Here is a 16134-nt window from a genome sequence, read left to right on the forward strand (position 1 = left end):
TCGCTCTACCCCCTCCACTCCGCTACTCACCGCTCCCTACCACGCTCACGGTCTCGCGGAACGACTATTTATTCGCGCAATTAATATATAACGCTCGTAAATACACGACCACCCTCCGGCGTCTCGCGGCGTTTCTCGTCGATATACAAATAATTACGCGTCCGCGGTGATTCTCGTCATTAAGCGTACCCGATCGCGCGTGGGCCGGCATAAATTCTCCACTTACATAATTCCCGAACGGCTTGTTTACGAGCGGGCTTTAAACGATCGGCTATTAGCGTTCACGATCGGCGATCGTCGGTGTCGTGGTGTCGTCGAGCTCGCGCGCACCATCGGCGATTTTTAGGTGAAAAAAAATACGCAGCGATCGGTTCACGGAGCTAACGCCAGGAAGCAGTTAATTCCGAGCGGCGAGCGAGCCACGGGAACAGGGAAACTCGTTTACGTCGGGCCGAACTGGTCGCGGAGTTTTTCCCCGTGGGTGATTTGTGGGGTCTTCGTACCCCGTGTTGCGCGCGCAGGTGTGCCGGAAGCTCGAGAATTTTAACGTTCGATCGCCAAAGCGGGATACTCGCTTCGCGAATCACGTGGGGAAGTATCGCGATGGAGAAAAATTTGGAGGGAAAATTTGTTTCCCGAGAGAACACGTCTCTCGACGGCCACTTCGATCGGGACGAGAACATCGAAAAGAAAGTTTAACGGATTCATTTCAATGAAAGATAGAGAGGTATTCTCCGTTAATTCCTGCTACGTTCCAATTCCCTGTGTTAGCACTTTCCGTAGAAAACCACGCATCCGAACGATATAGGGAATAATTACAAGCATCGTCGCCTTTGAGATTCAATGTTTGCCGAACCGGCTGATCAGAGTGATCCGGTGAAAAAAAAAAGGAAGAAAAGGTAAGGGACCGGCGTCTCGAGTTTCGTGATTTAGCTCGCGACGCGAAACACAAAAGGGCGGCTGATATTAAACCCAAGGAGAAACAAAGGCGCGCTCCCATTCGGCTGGCTGCGTGGGGAAGCGGAGAGCACGGTCCCTCGGGAGAGGATTACCAGGGCCCACGAGCTTGGGGATTACTCGTATGGGGTGGCTAACGGAACACGGAGCTGATTGAGAACATCCCTAATACGCCGCGACAGATTCCATCCGCCCGTGTGCAACCGTGAACCCACCGTCCTTCTCTAAACCTGCCCTTCTGCTTGCAATCCCTCTCTCTTCCTCTCTGTCTCGCATGGAACCGCGGCGAAATCGAGCGACGATCGGCCATTCGCAGACGTCGCATTTTCTTTCCGCAACCGGTAAGCCGATATGATTTTTTAGACGCGGGACACTCCCTTTTATTACGGTTACCGCTCGTGGACAGATCCGACGACACGTGGACCAAATGACTCGATGCAACGAGTAACGATGTTCGTTCACGCGTGTACGCGTTCGTGAAACAAAACTTTCGAGAGCGAGGTCAGCGATAGCGATAGCTCGAGCATTATTGGAGTTTCATCAGGAGACGCTCGAGGATAATTAAATTGAACGAAGATTGAAAATAGAAGGCTTTATATAGAGAAGCATCGTTAGAGTTCTATCAGGAGACGCTCGAGGATAATTGAATTGAACAAAGATTGAAAATAGAAAGTTCTATACAAAGAATATTTCAAGAGACGAATAATGGAGCGATTGGAGTAATTGTGAAAGTTTCGAGAAGCGTTTTTCATAATTGTGAACATTCTTCGAACCGTGCGATAAGATTCACGGTGCTTCGACTAAATTGTTAATAAGAATCGTACGAAAAGGTTTTACGATACGGGGAACGTTCGAACGAACGAGAATGGAGCGATCGTTCGAGAAAGTTTTGAGTATCGTTGCCGGTAATCGTGAACATCTTCGAACGTTGCGATAAAATTCGAGACGCTCGAATCGAGCGTTAATGAAAATCGAAAATAAATGTTACGACACGGAGAATATTCCAACGAACGAAGATGGAGCGATTGAAGCGAGCACCGAGCGGCTCTCGAAGGGAAGAAGAGTTTGCCGCAATCGTGTACTCGCATCTTCGAACGTTACGCGAAAATAAAGATAGTTGAACCGACTAGCTCTCGAAAGTTTTACGATACGTGAATACTCGAGCGTACGGAGATGGAGCGATTAGAGCGGTTGACACGATGCTCTCGAGAAGCGGGCTCACCTGCAATCGTGTTCAAACACATCAGGTATTCGAAGTTCGATATTTCTCTGCGTTGCCATTTCTGCGTCATGTTGGAGCTTCTCATCAGCTGTCGGGGCGACATCATCGATGCCCTCCTGAAAAAATAATGCATATTTTTCATTTCCATCGACGACAAATTTATCGTACGGTGACTTCTTTACGAGAACCGAACTGAAAGTTTATTTTCCAGGGCACGAATAAACAAAATTCGCTGCTCACCCCCTTAGGATATCGTGGAGCTGATAGGAAACGAATATTCGTGAATTTTGATAAACTGCTTGTATCAAAGGGGTGTAATTTGTATTTTCGTAAATGTTAGAAGCAAACATTTGTATTGAAATATATTCCAGTAGAATAGCAGGTATTGAAAAGGAGAAAGAAGTTATCGGAATCGTAGGAAAAATCGGGAAGGAATTCAATTTAACGGGTTGTTCGACGATGTGATATTTTTCATTTGTAAAGTTTCTAATGCACAAAGGAACCTGTTCGTGTAATTTTTCTATCGGTTAATAACGGTTTTAAATTCCGATTTGTATCGCGCGTAACTTGATCGCAAGAGGGTACACGTACAGTTACGTGTTAAACAGTCAATGCACTGGGAAAAGGGATCGAAGACCGGTGTAATAACTTATTCATGACTTTGAGGCTGCATACGTGACGTGGACGTATGACTGATATATCAATACCTGTCCAAACAATCCGCGCTATCAAGAATACATCAACGAACGGATACACAGACCGATTGACGCGTATGGGTGACATAAGTTTGTGGGAAGGAAAGTCGTCGAAAAGGGCATTTGCATACGCGTCGCCATGTTTGTCACCGGACTTTCAATTCGTATCGCAGTGATCGTTAATGGCCAACGCTGCTAACTTTAATTAACGCATTTATAACTCGCAATCGCTTACATCTCTAAAACTACATTCCGTAATCCATTACGGAAATAGAACACGAATTATTAACATCTAGATAGCGAATTATTATTATTATCAACATCTAGGTACCGAGCTCCGGTAAACGTAGTTTCCCGTTCAATTTAATATTTAATCCAGTTACGCAGGACGCGCCACTTGAGCCGTTCATAATTAAAATCATTATTGGTTCTTTATTACGGACAGTTCGATTTAAACGAGCGAACCTATCGAATTATATTCCTTGAGCGTATTATAGGACACCGTGTAAAACGTCGTACTCGTAACTCATAGAAAGGGTAAGTTTCTCAGTGAGGAATTACTCGAGAGAAAAAACGATAAATAGTCAACTGTGAAGGGAAGTAATCTGGATGGAGAAGTACCGTGTTTCTCCCTTCGTAATCTATTTGCCCCAATAATAAAAATGAAACCAAAACAGGGTTGAGACGACCAAGTAAGAACGTATTTTAGGTTAGCTCTAAAATTATGCACTACATATATATCTATCGTTGACGAAAATTAAGAGAAAAATGTATTATTCCCTACCTTATAAATCATTATATTTCTTTAGCGATAGCCAACCAATACTTCGAAATATCACGGTACATAAATCTATTGAAAAATATTTCTCCCGTACTTTATATTTGGAAATATTTTATTCGTGTACGTTTAAGGTACGTATAAATATATATTCGCAAAAGTATCGTCTATAAAATATTCACACGGTTGTTACCATCGGGTCCGAAAGGATCGATGCATCAACTATCGGGCAATATTCATGAAACTTTCTCGAACTTCGCAGGAGTGTACTCCAGATGTCAGCATCTCTGCGCTGGACACCAAAACCGTCCATTTTGGACCACCTCTAGTCTCCTTCGAGTCTCTGGACTCCTTAAACAGAACCTGCCTCGCGATTCTTGCAATGCACTTCGATTGACACGATCTCCAAATAAAAGTAAATAGATGTTATCAATTTTTTCGAGCGACGGCCCGTTCCGTTTTTTCTTCTTTTTTCTTTCTTTTGCATTTAATTACGGAAGTTAATTGGCTGGCGTAACGAGTGCCGACAGAGATCCAGATCGGCTTTCGTGCGCAATTACGACGACAGTCGTTCTCGATTTGCGAAATCTACTACATCAGGACGCGGCCCGGTGCTTTACGTTCGCGCCGTAAAACACACCGAGCGGTTTTACGCACGCCGAGTTCGCTGATTTAGAATTTATACGAGAGAGTTTAACGGGCGTACACAGTGGACGACATTAAAGGAGGGAAGTACGCGACGACGACCGGATGTATAAACTCCGGGTATGCGCGCATCTCGCACAAATCTCGCGAAACTATGAAAATCTTTTAGACGATTCGGAGGCAAAGGAAAACTGGAGATTCTCCGCTTGATGACGTTACGAAGACGTAGAAACTGCGATCGTTGAACGAGACGGTGTAATTTTTTAAAAACTACTTGCTGGAAGCCAGAGACGGGAACAATTTTTAATTAGATTAAAATTCCAAGAAATGAACAAGAATATTTTATAAGTTACGCGTTGAATAACACTTAGATTTTAAATTATAGAATAGACTAAACGAAACCTAGGAAGCCAAGTGAACACCAACTTGGTAAAAGTCCAACAGATTCGTTCTCTAATCACAAAATGCTCCAATAATTCGAAACAGTCTACCTTAAATTTTCTTCTTGCACTGGCAATCACGTATACTTCAACTATACCCGCTGTTTCTTTTTCTAAGGTGTAAGTACCATTTCTTCGACACCGGAGATTTACAATGTGTCGCGCTTTTATTTCAGTTTCTCGGTGCAAGTACTGTTTCCTTCGACACCGGAGATTTACAAGGTCGTAGCGGTTTTTTTTCCTTCTTCAAAGGTGGTACGATTTCTACCATCTTCGATGTCACTATTGTTCGTCCGGTGGGTTTTCCGATACGGTCGATGCCACGGCACATATATTTTTCCCGCGAGCGCGGTACGGAGCATCACGACGCGGATGCAGGTTTTATATACCGGCGGATTATTTTTGTTGGTCAGGAATCTCCCTCGGATCAGACATCGGAGTCGGCCTCCGTATATTTATGGCCGGCGTATCCTTCTCGCCGACTCCCTTCTATATAGGAACGCTTTAATGGATGGATCGAAGCGCGGATACGCGAACCTCTGTGTTCTCGCCGCCTGTCCTCGTCGAGAATCGCGGGATGGTATTGGTATCGAGAAAGGATACCTTCCCCCCTTGCCTCTAGGACACGCTCGCGACGCGAACACGCGGACCCTCGCGATGATTTCAACGCCACGTCCTTCGTCCCGTGATTTCGATCTGTTGCTCGAATTAGTCGCGTCGTTACGATTCGGTTAAGTTTGAAAATTTTCAGTAAATACGAAACTCTCGACCTTTCTAACAATGTAGAATTAATCGTGTTAAGGTGGTTTGTAGATCAATTTTGAAAATTTCCGGTAAATCCAAAACTCTCGACCTTTGTAACCATGTAGAATTAATCGTGTTACGGTGGTTTGTAGATCAATTTTGAAAATTTCCAGTAAATCAAATATTCTCGACCTTTATAACAATGTAGAATTAGTCGTGTTATGGTTTGTAGATGAATTTTGTAGAAAATTTCCAGTAAATCCAAAATTCTCGACCTTTCTAACAATGCAGAGTTAATCGTGTTATGGTGGTTTGTAGATCAATTTTGAAAATTTCCGGTAAATCCAAAACTCTCGACCTTTGTAACAATGTAGAATTAATCGTGTTACGGTGGTTTGTAGATCAATTTTGAAAATTTCCAGTAAATCCAATATTTTCGACCTTTATAACAATGTAGAATTAATCGTGTTACGGTGGTTTGTAGATCAATTTTGAAAATTTCCGGTAAATCCAAAATTCTCGACCTTTCTAACAATGCAGAATTAATCGTGTTATGGTGGTTTGTAGATCAATTTTGAAAATTTCCAGTAAATTCAAGATTCTCGACCTTTATGTCAATGTAGAATTATTTGAAAATTACTTGTACTTTTATGTTTATTAAAATCGAGAGTTCTATCATTTTTTGTGACTCTCTCTTGCATTGTTGACGTCTATTTTTAAAGAGTAACAAAAATTTGCACGTTTCGTTCCTGTCAATAATGTTTGAAGAACGGCTCGAGCACAAGAAATAATCTTCCGAATAAACATCTTGGAAAGCTTCATTTTTATTGTTATTATTCTCTACTCTGTCGCTCGATGGGGATCTCCCTTAGCGAAGACGGGCAAAATTCATATTTAGATAAAAATCTCGAATAATGAATAAAAGATAAACACCTTCTTCTGCGTTACCGGTTGAATAAATGTTGGAACTTGAATTATAGAATCGTACGTCACGTTGAACGAATAAAATCTCACGCGATATAATATTTGGTGACTCGGGGCTCGTGAATGCCTCTTATCAATTTAAAGGAAGTACATTATCAACCGGATAATTGAACGCGATGGGTTGAATTCGGTTATTCGAGCAAAGTGATTTCGATCGTTAATTGACCATTTTATATCTCTGGACGAGACCGAACCTGGTGGGGATGACTTCGATTCACTTATCGGTGAGTAAAATTCGTTTAATTAACCAGCTGATACCGTGATCGTGAAAAATTTAGAACCATTATAGATATCGACACAAGTATTAAAAGTACAGCGGTTCGAGTAAGCCATTACTCTTAACTCCCTCGTTATATGCAATTAGTACTAATCACAGTTTCCTTAGATTACGAACGAGGGTAATATAAGCAGATAAATATCTAATTGAAAAATAAATTCTGCACGTTTCTCTTTTCCCTCTTATCGTTGTATCGACTCGAAATTATCGCACCGCCGTAAATAAAACTCCCAGTGGAAGATCGAAACAGTCAAAAGACAATTGAACAACGAAAATTGGATCTATCGTATTCCCATTTTCCTTTCTCCGTCACTGTTTCCCCGCGATACCTTTGCGTTTCGTTCGTGCAAACTCGCATCGAAACGCGGACTTACTTCCAATCTAATATTCCATCGTACACGGTAGCTCATAAACCTGTTCGCGCAAAGCTACCGTTCTAATATTAATTACTCGTATAACCTCACTTTTCCAACGGGCAGACACGAACAATAAAGATAACGCGGACAAGACATCAAACCCGACACGGCAATTCTCACCGGCTCGCTGATCATCGTAAATTTATGTCGACAAATCTCGCGTATTTATATTATTCGATAAAAACGTAGCCACGAGGGAACGAGTATCGCTCGATAAAGACGAATCCACCGAGCCCGGTGCATTCCTACCGTGTTAACGTTACCCACCATCGAAAGCTACCTACGAGACTTTTCAATATCTATCCACGCCCTTTATCATCCGATCTCTCGAGCTGTTTCGCTCGTACAAGAAAGCCCTGGATCCGATCCTGATCGCGAGCGGAATCCTACGGATAGGGGACAAAGAAAGACCGGTATGCGAGGATCGTGTACCGGGGTGAGCGGGAGATCGAGATCCCTAGATCCAGATGTTGGTTAAAAGGGGTTCTGGTCCTTACCTAGTCTGCGGAATCCCGTATTTGATGCCCACGCCGACTCGCGGTAGCGCCTTGATCACCTTTTTCACCGTCGCCTGGTCCGGGAACGCGAACAGGATCGAGGCTGTGGACAAAAAGGCGTTAAAGTGCGGATTATAAGCAAACCCAATTTCGACGACGGATCGTGTGTCAATCATTCGGAAGGATGGCGAGGCAAGGACGAATTTCTTACTCGCATCGCCGGCTATGACTGGCCGAGGATTGTTCCTGCTAAATTCACGTAACGCGTTGTCCGATGGATGTGAAATATTCCGTGATATGGAATTCGTATCAGAGGGGAGTGTGTCAGGAGTGGTACCTCGATACAAGGAGCGGTTCGGGTCGTTGTATCGAGGATAGTGGTTTTATGCCTGGAGTAGACCTTTGTCGTTGTCGAAATGAATCGTCAATTAATGGAAACGATTTTTTCGAGAATATTGTTAATGGATTTGTGATGGAAAATGAATCCATGCAGGATCTTGTCAAGATTACTCGTAATTGTATTGTATAACCTCTTCGAATCGTTTTGAAAAATTTTCAGATACGTTTTAATCAAGTGTGAAACAAACGAAGTCGCGTTTGGACTTATTTTCTTTGGGAAAACCTCGTCAAAACATTGATAATACTCTCGTGAAGATATATCGCGATAATTAAATATGTTTGAGAGACTCCAACAGTGGCGAAGATGGCTCGTGTTATAATATATGGAGGAATTACTGGAGTCGATAATTAACCATTTGTATGGTTATTCGGGACGAAGGTCTTGCGTAGGAAGATTCAAGAATTTTAGATTACTCGACCGGTTGATTGATAATCGGGGAATTTTCGTGTAATCTCCATCATCGATCAATATTGATCGTTAACCGGAGAATTGCAAGTAGAGGGGAGTTGCAATCGTGCCATTCGTGGTACTTTATCTTATATTTTCTTTAAGGTACCAATTTGAACGCAGATTATTTATAGAGATTGTAACTTAATCGTTAAGACGCCCATTAGTACCGTTTTTTGCATGATTTTGTACATATTTGCCCTTGAGTCTGATTTCTATGTACTCGATATTAATCCGTAAGCCATTTTAATCGTGTTTGTTCAAAAATTGAAATGTTTAAAAAATGGAAAAGAGAACGTTGCAAATTTGTAACACCGACTTTCGTTTATCTTAAACCGCGAAATTAATTTTTTCCAGACGTCAGTCCGTGTTTTCGAGACTCGTATTTTTCAGGGAAAGATTCAAGAATTTTTCTTATTATTATTATCGTTTTATTTTCACGTGACTGACAATTAGTAACAATTCCGAGAGAATAAGCGCGAATGATAACTTCAAATTCGTTTCGACCACTTTCTTAAGAATCGCGCGATACGTTTCGTTCGTTTTACAGGAAAATTAGCGTGACGCAAAATCAACTTAAAAGGCTGTTTAAGTTCGTCATTTAGAAGGAGGAATTCTACCGACTTTACGCGAGCATAAACGCCACGAATTGCCGCGTCCAACTCGCGCGCTTCTACTTAATCAAAGAAAATGATTCATTGAAAGAGGCCCCAGCGTTGGACACGCTCCGTAAACGCATTTAGGGCGCAAAGTTAAATGCGGAAATATGAAAAGAGGATACGCGATGGACTTAATTTCACGGCTTTAATAACATAGGCCGAGAGTCCCTCCGGAGTTCAAAGGGTAGCGTGCGAAGCGACAGTTACCATAAATACTTGCGCGTAATTTATGTAACTCCGAACACAGGGCCAGGATATACGAGTCGGTCTTAATCAAGGAAGAAGGAAAGTAAAAGGCGGGATCACAGAGAGCTACAAGAATCAAAGAATCCTCCTAACCTTGTATTTTTACAGCCTTTTGAATATTTTACACTGCTTTTGCTATTCTCGTATAAATTCTTCGAGAATACGTATACAAAGTTACGGTAACGGTCAACTTCTAAGGACAATTATTGTAGATCGATTTTAGGAAATAATTTATCCATAGAAAGTAACGATACTCGAAAAGAAAAATTTTGAACTTCTTTCGAAGTAGTGTGAAATTATTAAGTTTGGATGATGAAAAACTAATGTTTCTCTTTTCTAAAAAGTAAATGGAATTTTGTACAGATTGAGGTTAGGAAAAAATTACTGTACAGATTGAGGTTAGAAGGAAAATTATTGCACAGATTGAGGTTAGAGAGAAAAGAATTCGATTGAGGTTAGAAAGTAAAGTATTCTATAGATCGAAGCTAGATCGAACATTCTTCTGTCGATTACGATTAAAAAGAAAAATCTCCCGTAAAAGTATCGAGGAATTATTGTCGGTTCTATTTCAGAAATTAGTTCGACAATGCAATTTACTTTCCAATAAACGTTTCGAATCGGTCGACTGAATTAATTGTACATTACGATCTAATTTCACCGCTAGTATCAAATTTAGCGCACGAAATGAAGTAACCTGAACCCAAAGGCAAATACCGTGGAAAATTACAAACACGACAGAAGCAGAATTTTCGTTTTCGAAATGAATCCTCGGACCGCCCATTTGTCTCACCGTTTCGACTCAAAACGCTCCTAACGGACACGGTAATTAGGCAACTTGGATCGTGTTACGAAGCACTCCGTAGAGCCCGTAGTTCCCTCGGGGCAAAGAGAAGTCCTCCAAGTTTTTACAACGTGTAGGTACAAAACGTATACACATAAATTAACAAAGTTAATCGTTCACTGTAACCGACAATTAAAAGTTAAGATTACACTATATTCACGGGACACCGACGTCGTAACGATCATCGTCGCGACCACGGCGGAGAAAAACAGGACGATTTTTCTCCCGAGCAAAATTCAAGGGTGGACCGTCTCGTAAAGATCCGTGAAAGTTACAACGGCGTTCGGGGTATAAAGTAACTCGGCCGTATTTTTTTATTGTTCGAGGATTTATCACGGCGCGACAGGAGCCGACCGTGGCATTTTAGCTTCGCCCGTTAACGAACGAACGAACGAACGAAGGTGTACACGCGTTCGCTCGCGCGCGTTTCCAGTAATTTTTTAATGAACGACGAAGGCTCCTAGCAGGGATGACACATTCCGCCGTGGACGCTTCACGACGCATCGAATGTCGAGATCAGATTAGAATCGAGGGACGGCCACCAGGATATTTATCTGCGCCCGTGGAGAAATAATCAGCAGGGATTGTGGCCCAACGGCCAGGTATAAGTAATTCTCCCACGTTTGTTTAAGCGTACGCAAGCGACCGACGATCCTCTTCGGAGGAACAACTATATTTCAAGCGAAACCGCCGCCACCGCCACCGCCACCGCCGCCGCGGCGTCCCGATGCTCTCGACTCACGGCCCCGAGGAATGTTTTAACACCTTACAATGAAATCGAGATAACGAAGCGGCCTCCATCTCCTTCGTTTTTCACTTGACGTTCTCCAGCGCTGTACCGAGCGACAAGCTTTTCGTAAGCGTCGCGACACGTTATCGGTGAAGATTTTAACGAGTGAACGAGAAGCACGTGTCCGGCGATGGCGAACCGATGGCACTGATATCGGACGGCCGAGAATTATTTTATACGCTATATTTTCGACAAGCCGGCAAATTGTGGCCGCGACAAATTGTCCGTGAAATAAATACCGAGTACTGCTCGTTAAGAAAAAGAAACGAAACAATGTGGCTAATTACAGCCGAAACACGCGTAGTTTATTTTACGCAAAGGTTCTGGACGGGTGATTTGTAAGAGATTCTTTTCGGCGCCGTAACGGGTTTATCGACGAGGTTTACGTTATTCTTACTTTGATTGAATATTGATATCGTTTCTATCTTTTTGGGAGTTATCGTTACGCGACGTACTTGGGGAAGATTGGTGAATCAACTGTTGAAACGTTTACGTAAAGTAAATTATGTTCACAAGTGTGTAAAGTATGCTCGTTTGTGTTAAAATTAGCTATATTGTTTCAAATTGTTTAAACGTTTCTTCCAAAACGTCGATGTTGAGGAATTTCTTGAATTTGTAAGATGATTAAGTTTCTTACTCTTCGTTTCCGTTTCGATATCATTTTGAAATGTTTATTGTTATTCTATGTTTTTTTTTTTTTTGTATAATTTTGTATGGATTTCGATAAATACGTAAATAAACGTAAGAATGTTGAGTTTCTCGATCGACGAAATATCGATGTAGGTCCTGATGAAAGAAGCATATACGTCTTGCATCATTTCGTTCTAAAATGAATATTTATAGCTAAAAATGCGGTTCTTCTGTTGGACGTCGAACGATAGTCAGTGTTTAGAGTTGACAAATAGTCAAGCGATACAAGATGGTATCGCGCAGCAGAACGGGAATCGCGGTTAGGTCTGGGTATAAATATTCATTTTCGAACAAAATGACCGAGACGAGAACTATAAGCCAGTTTGAACCAATAATAACACGTATCGTAAGGCATAATATTAACTCCTATTGGTATACGAAGAGAATACAGCGCTGAACATGAACCTTATCCGTTGCCATGTTGAACGCGACTGTTTTGCGAGGTTATGTTTATCTTCCCGGCGTATCAAATAGCATGTCTAATATTTCATGGCTATAACCACAAATCCACGAAACAGCGGGGGAAGAAATTCATTTCTCGTATTAGAACAACTTGGAAAAATGTATCCCTCGAACACGTACAACAGGAATACACATTAACTGTTTCAAAAATATTCGATCCAGTCGAGTATCTCTTTAAACTTTCTATTTAAACATTTCGAACAATTAGAATATGAAAATCTATTCTAATCGAAATAATGAATTCTCTTCGAGTCCACGAATCAAGTTTGATAAAGAACAACCATTAATGTGTAACTTCGAGTATTCGAAACTCGATTTCTCGAATATTTCGCGGACAGAGGGAAGATTGCGCCGAAGTTTCTTAAATAGAAAACGGCTCGATAAGTGGTGAAATTTTTCCGTATCGGGACAATGATTGCAGAAGAAACGGGGACAGCAGGTGTAGCTGGAAGCGAGCGATAGATCGGTCGCGAAAAAAGGGATACCGTAATGCGGGGCAGATATTTATTGCGTAAAAAGCAAACGGGGGCGCACACCTCGCGGCGCGCTCGGGATTCCGTTTCCAGTTTGCCAGATTAGATCACGTCGTGTGAAATAATGCAGAAAGGCACGGGCGATCGAGCAAGAAACGGAATGCGCGACGATTCGCAAAGGGCCCCGCCGCTCTTTCGGCAGCCTCCATTCGAAACGAACCAAACGAGTCGCACGACTTACTTCTGCTGGCCAGGAAGATCTCGATGGCCACGTTCTGGAGCAGATAACGCCGGGAGAAAATCGCTCGGACCTCCGAGAAGTACCATTTTCCGTGCAAGTGGTCGCAGTACTTGAGCACCTGAAACAGAAAGAAAATTAACGATGACAGAGAGAAATGATTGACGATAACGACGAGTTTATCGCCCAACATACGGGAGAAGGAATATTTAATTCGATGGACGATACAAGGTACAAGGATATTTTTAAATGGAAGAAAGAAATACTAGTAAATGATACATATGTACTACGAAGGGCATGGTGATATTTTATATAAAGAGTCTTGGTGTAGAATAAGATTAGATGAACAATGTTTATTCTATCTTTGCGAGAGATTAATGCGATCTCGTTTAATCGGTACTGTTAGTGTTGCGTTTCAAAATGGCTGCTACTCTTGTCGGTACAAGAGAGTCGAAAAATAGAGGTTATGTTATACGAATTTTGTGTCGATTTTGTTTCATTTCAGTGCGTGTAGTGTTAATTAATACTTTATATCAGTGCAAGTTGGAAATATATATATAATCGATCTTAAATATACTGTGCAAAGTGAGAACAAGTCTGTTGTAATCTTAGATAGACTTTGTATTCGTATTAAAACTTTTTATTCGAACATTTATACGTTTATGTTTCACATAACTACTCGTAGAACATACTGGTTATAGTTTTCTTGGTAAATCCTGGTACACTCTGTACGTAAAGCCGTAAAATGCGAGATGAACTTATAACGATTATTGAACATAACCTGACAGAGCGTTTCGATAAGTTTCGATCGAGGATGTTTTCTAATTTGTCTCGAAACGACTATAACGTTTAGACGAAGGACAGTAGAATTCTACCAAACAGTTGTCGATTTAGAAACAAAAATACCTGTTCATAAAATATGAAATGATTTACTGCTCAATTTTTCTGAATATCTTGAATGATATTTCAGCTGGTTCGTTGATCGCCAAGAATGAAACTGTTGTACGTGAAATTTATTCCTGCGTAACTTACATGTTTCTAGTTTTTCTTGTTGAATTTAAATTACATAAATTAAGGCAGCGGAACTGAAGCTGGAATTGAAAAGTAAGGAGTAAGTTACGACATTTCCTCGCTGTAGTAAATTAACATTCAAACGATTCGGGATAATATTCACATTCTAACGTCTCTTTAACATGCGCTTCTTTTCCAGAAATATCGAGATTTTCTCGTCTCCAAAATACTTGTAACGGGATTCCGCTCGAAGCCATCTTAATTTTTAATCGCAAGTGTAATTTATAGCAACGTAAATAGACGCCTGTTCGAATCTCTGATAATTACCACAAAGACCGATTCGAAGTCATTGAAATCCAATTTGGAGTCAAAGCCTTTATTAGAAATGAAATTCTAACGGTCACATTTATCGAGTACTCCGCCAAGGATATTCTACTTGTCCGAACTCTGTCACGACTCATTCTCCTTATTTAAAACGAATATATATTGTATCACAGACTTCGATTAAGATATTAATTCCAACGAAAGTGAGCTTTCTAGTGTTCACGAATATGTTCGCTAATCTATAGCTTTATTCTAGTATTCTACAAACCATCGATCACTTACCCAAACCTAAAAATCTGACCAATAGAGAAAGCCCTATCTCTTGGAACAACCTGTAGAGAATAGAGTGTACTCGGATCGCGCTCCAATTCGATTCCCAGGAGAGTTCGAAACCGGTATCGATCGTTTCGAAATTTTTACCGCGAGTGAGAAAGGCATCGATCAACGGTCGTGGTACGTCCGAATCGTCTAAAGTCAGCACGGAGGATTTTAAATGACCGGAAGCGAGACGTAGTCACCGCCGAGGGAACATCCAGGGAACATCCGAGCGGTACAAAGTCGGGGTGCGATCGCATGGCTGACTGTAAGTATGCAACCTGGATGCAGTGAAGTGTGATGTGATATAGTGAGACCAGTGCCGGTTGCAAGATGGCCGTCATGGTAGGAGGAGCCTCCTGCTGAGCCGGGAATCGATCCCAGGACTTCGCGGACTTGCGCTCTCGAACGGGTCGTGAACAACTCGTAGGCGAAAAGGGGGAGGCAGAAAAAGGACGAGACACAGCTCGGGAGGAGAAAGAGGCGAAGGACAAGACAAAAGATGGACAGAGCCGAGGGGGGGGAGCCGATTTACCGCTCTGAGGCCCGAGCGCAGGGGCCCTTCAATTTTTCCCGCTTAATGAGCGGACGCCGACGTCGCGGTGTCCTTACGCGCGGCAAATGAAATTATCCTCGATATAATCCGGCAGAACGAGCCGTTCCGTGTTTAACGTCTCCTGTACGGAAACGCCAACGAGATCGTATCTGTCGTCGCCGCGACGCGGTGTCGAAATTCTTGTTCTCGATGGTAATGGGGGCCAGGGGACGCCCAGGGTATCGATGTAACCGCTTCTGAGATTAATTCACGCGGTGATACAGACAACGGAGACGCTACGTGACTTTCAACGGGGACGTCGTGAGTGTAATCTGGAAGATGGAACGAATCGGTAACGAACAACGCGATTAGAATGCTGCGATTAGACACCAGGCACACCACGGAGCTTTCAACGGAGATTTCGAGAGGGTGAGTTGCGGGTGAAACGAATCGGTCAAGAATATTGTGATCAGAATGCTGCGATTAGACACCAGAGACACTATGAAGCTTTCGACGTTGATTTCGAAAGGGTGAGTTGCGGATGGAACGAATCGGTAAAGAATAATGTGATTAGAATGCTATGATTAGACACTATGAAGCTTTCAACCGAGATTTCGAAAGGGTGAGTTGCGGATAGAACGAATCCGGAAAGAATAATGTGATTGAAATCTCAACGGAGATTTCCAGAAAGTTGCAGATGGAACGAATCGGTAGAACACGATTAAAATTATGCGATCAATTTGAGGCACCGAAAGACTCTTAACGGAAATGTTGAAAGAGTAATCCGTAGATGAAACGAATTGGTAACGTACAACGCGGGTAAAATTATTCAACTAACGCGAGGCTTTCAAGGGAGATGTCGAGAGAGTAACCTGCAGATGAAACGAATTGATAACGGGCAATGCGATCATAACGGAAATGTCGAGAGAGTAACCTACAGATGGAACGAATCGGTAATGAACACAGTTGGTTTATCCAACAGCAACATCAGCGATTAGAATTGTACGATTAACCCCTTCCCAGCAACGGTGGATGCAACTTCTATTCG

The 16134-nt window shown here is 42.1% G+C and overlaps 1 protein-coding gene across 11 annotated transcripts in view; it reads right to left on the reverse strand.

Moving 5' to 3' along the window:
* Positions 1 to 16134, reverse strand: part of Rg (A kinase anchor protein rugose) — a 543414-nt gene that overhangs the window by 13302 nt on the left and 513978 nt on the right. For all 11 annotated transcript variants that reach the window (XM_076323637.1, XM_076323642.1, XM_076323635.1 and 8 more), the window contains 3 exons: positions 12905 to 13022; positions 7656 to 7758; positions 2180 to 2295 (listed from right to left, as the gene is read on the reverse strand). In XM_076323637.1, coding sequence (XP_076179752.1) covers positions 2180 to 2295; positions 7656 to 7758; positions 12905 to 13022 — 337 coding nt within the window. The remainder of the gene's footprint in view (positions 1 to 2179; positions 2296 to 7655; positions 7759 to 12904; positions 13023 to 16134) is intronic.

The sequence above is a fragment of the Ptiloglossa arizonensis genome, chromosome 11 (assembly GCF_051014685.1).
Source record: "Ptiloglossa arizonensis isolate GNS036 chromosome 11, iyPtiAriz1_principal, whole genome shotgun sequence".
NCBI classification, from domain to species: Eukaryota; Metazoa; Arthropoda; class Insecta; order Hymenoptera; family Colletidae; genus Ptiloglossa; species Ptiloglossa arizonensis.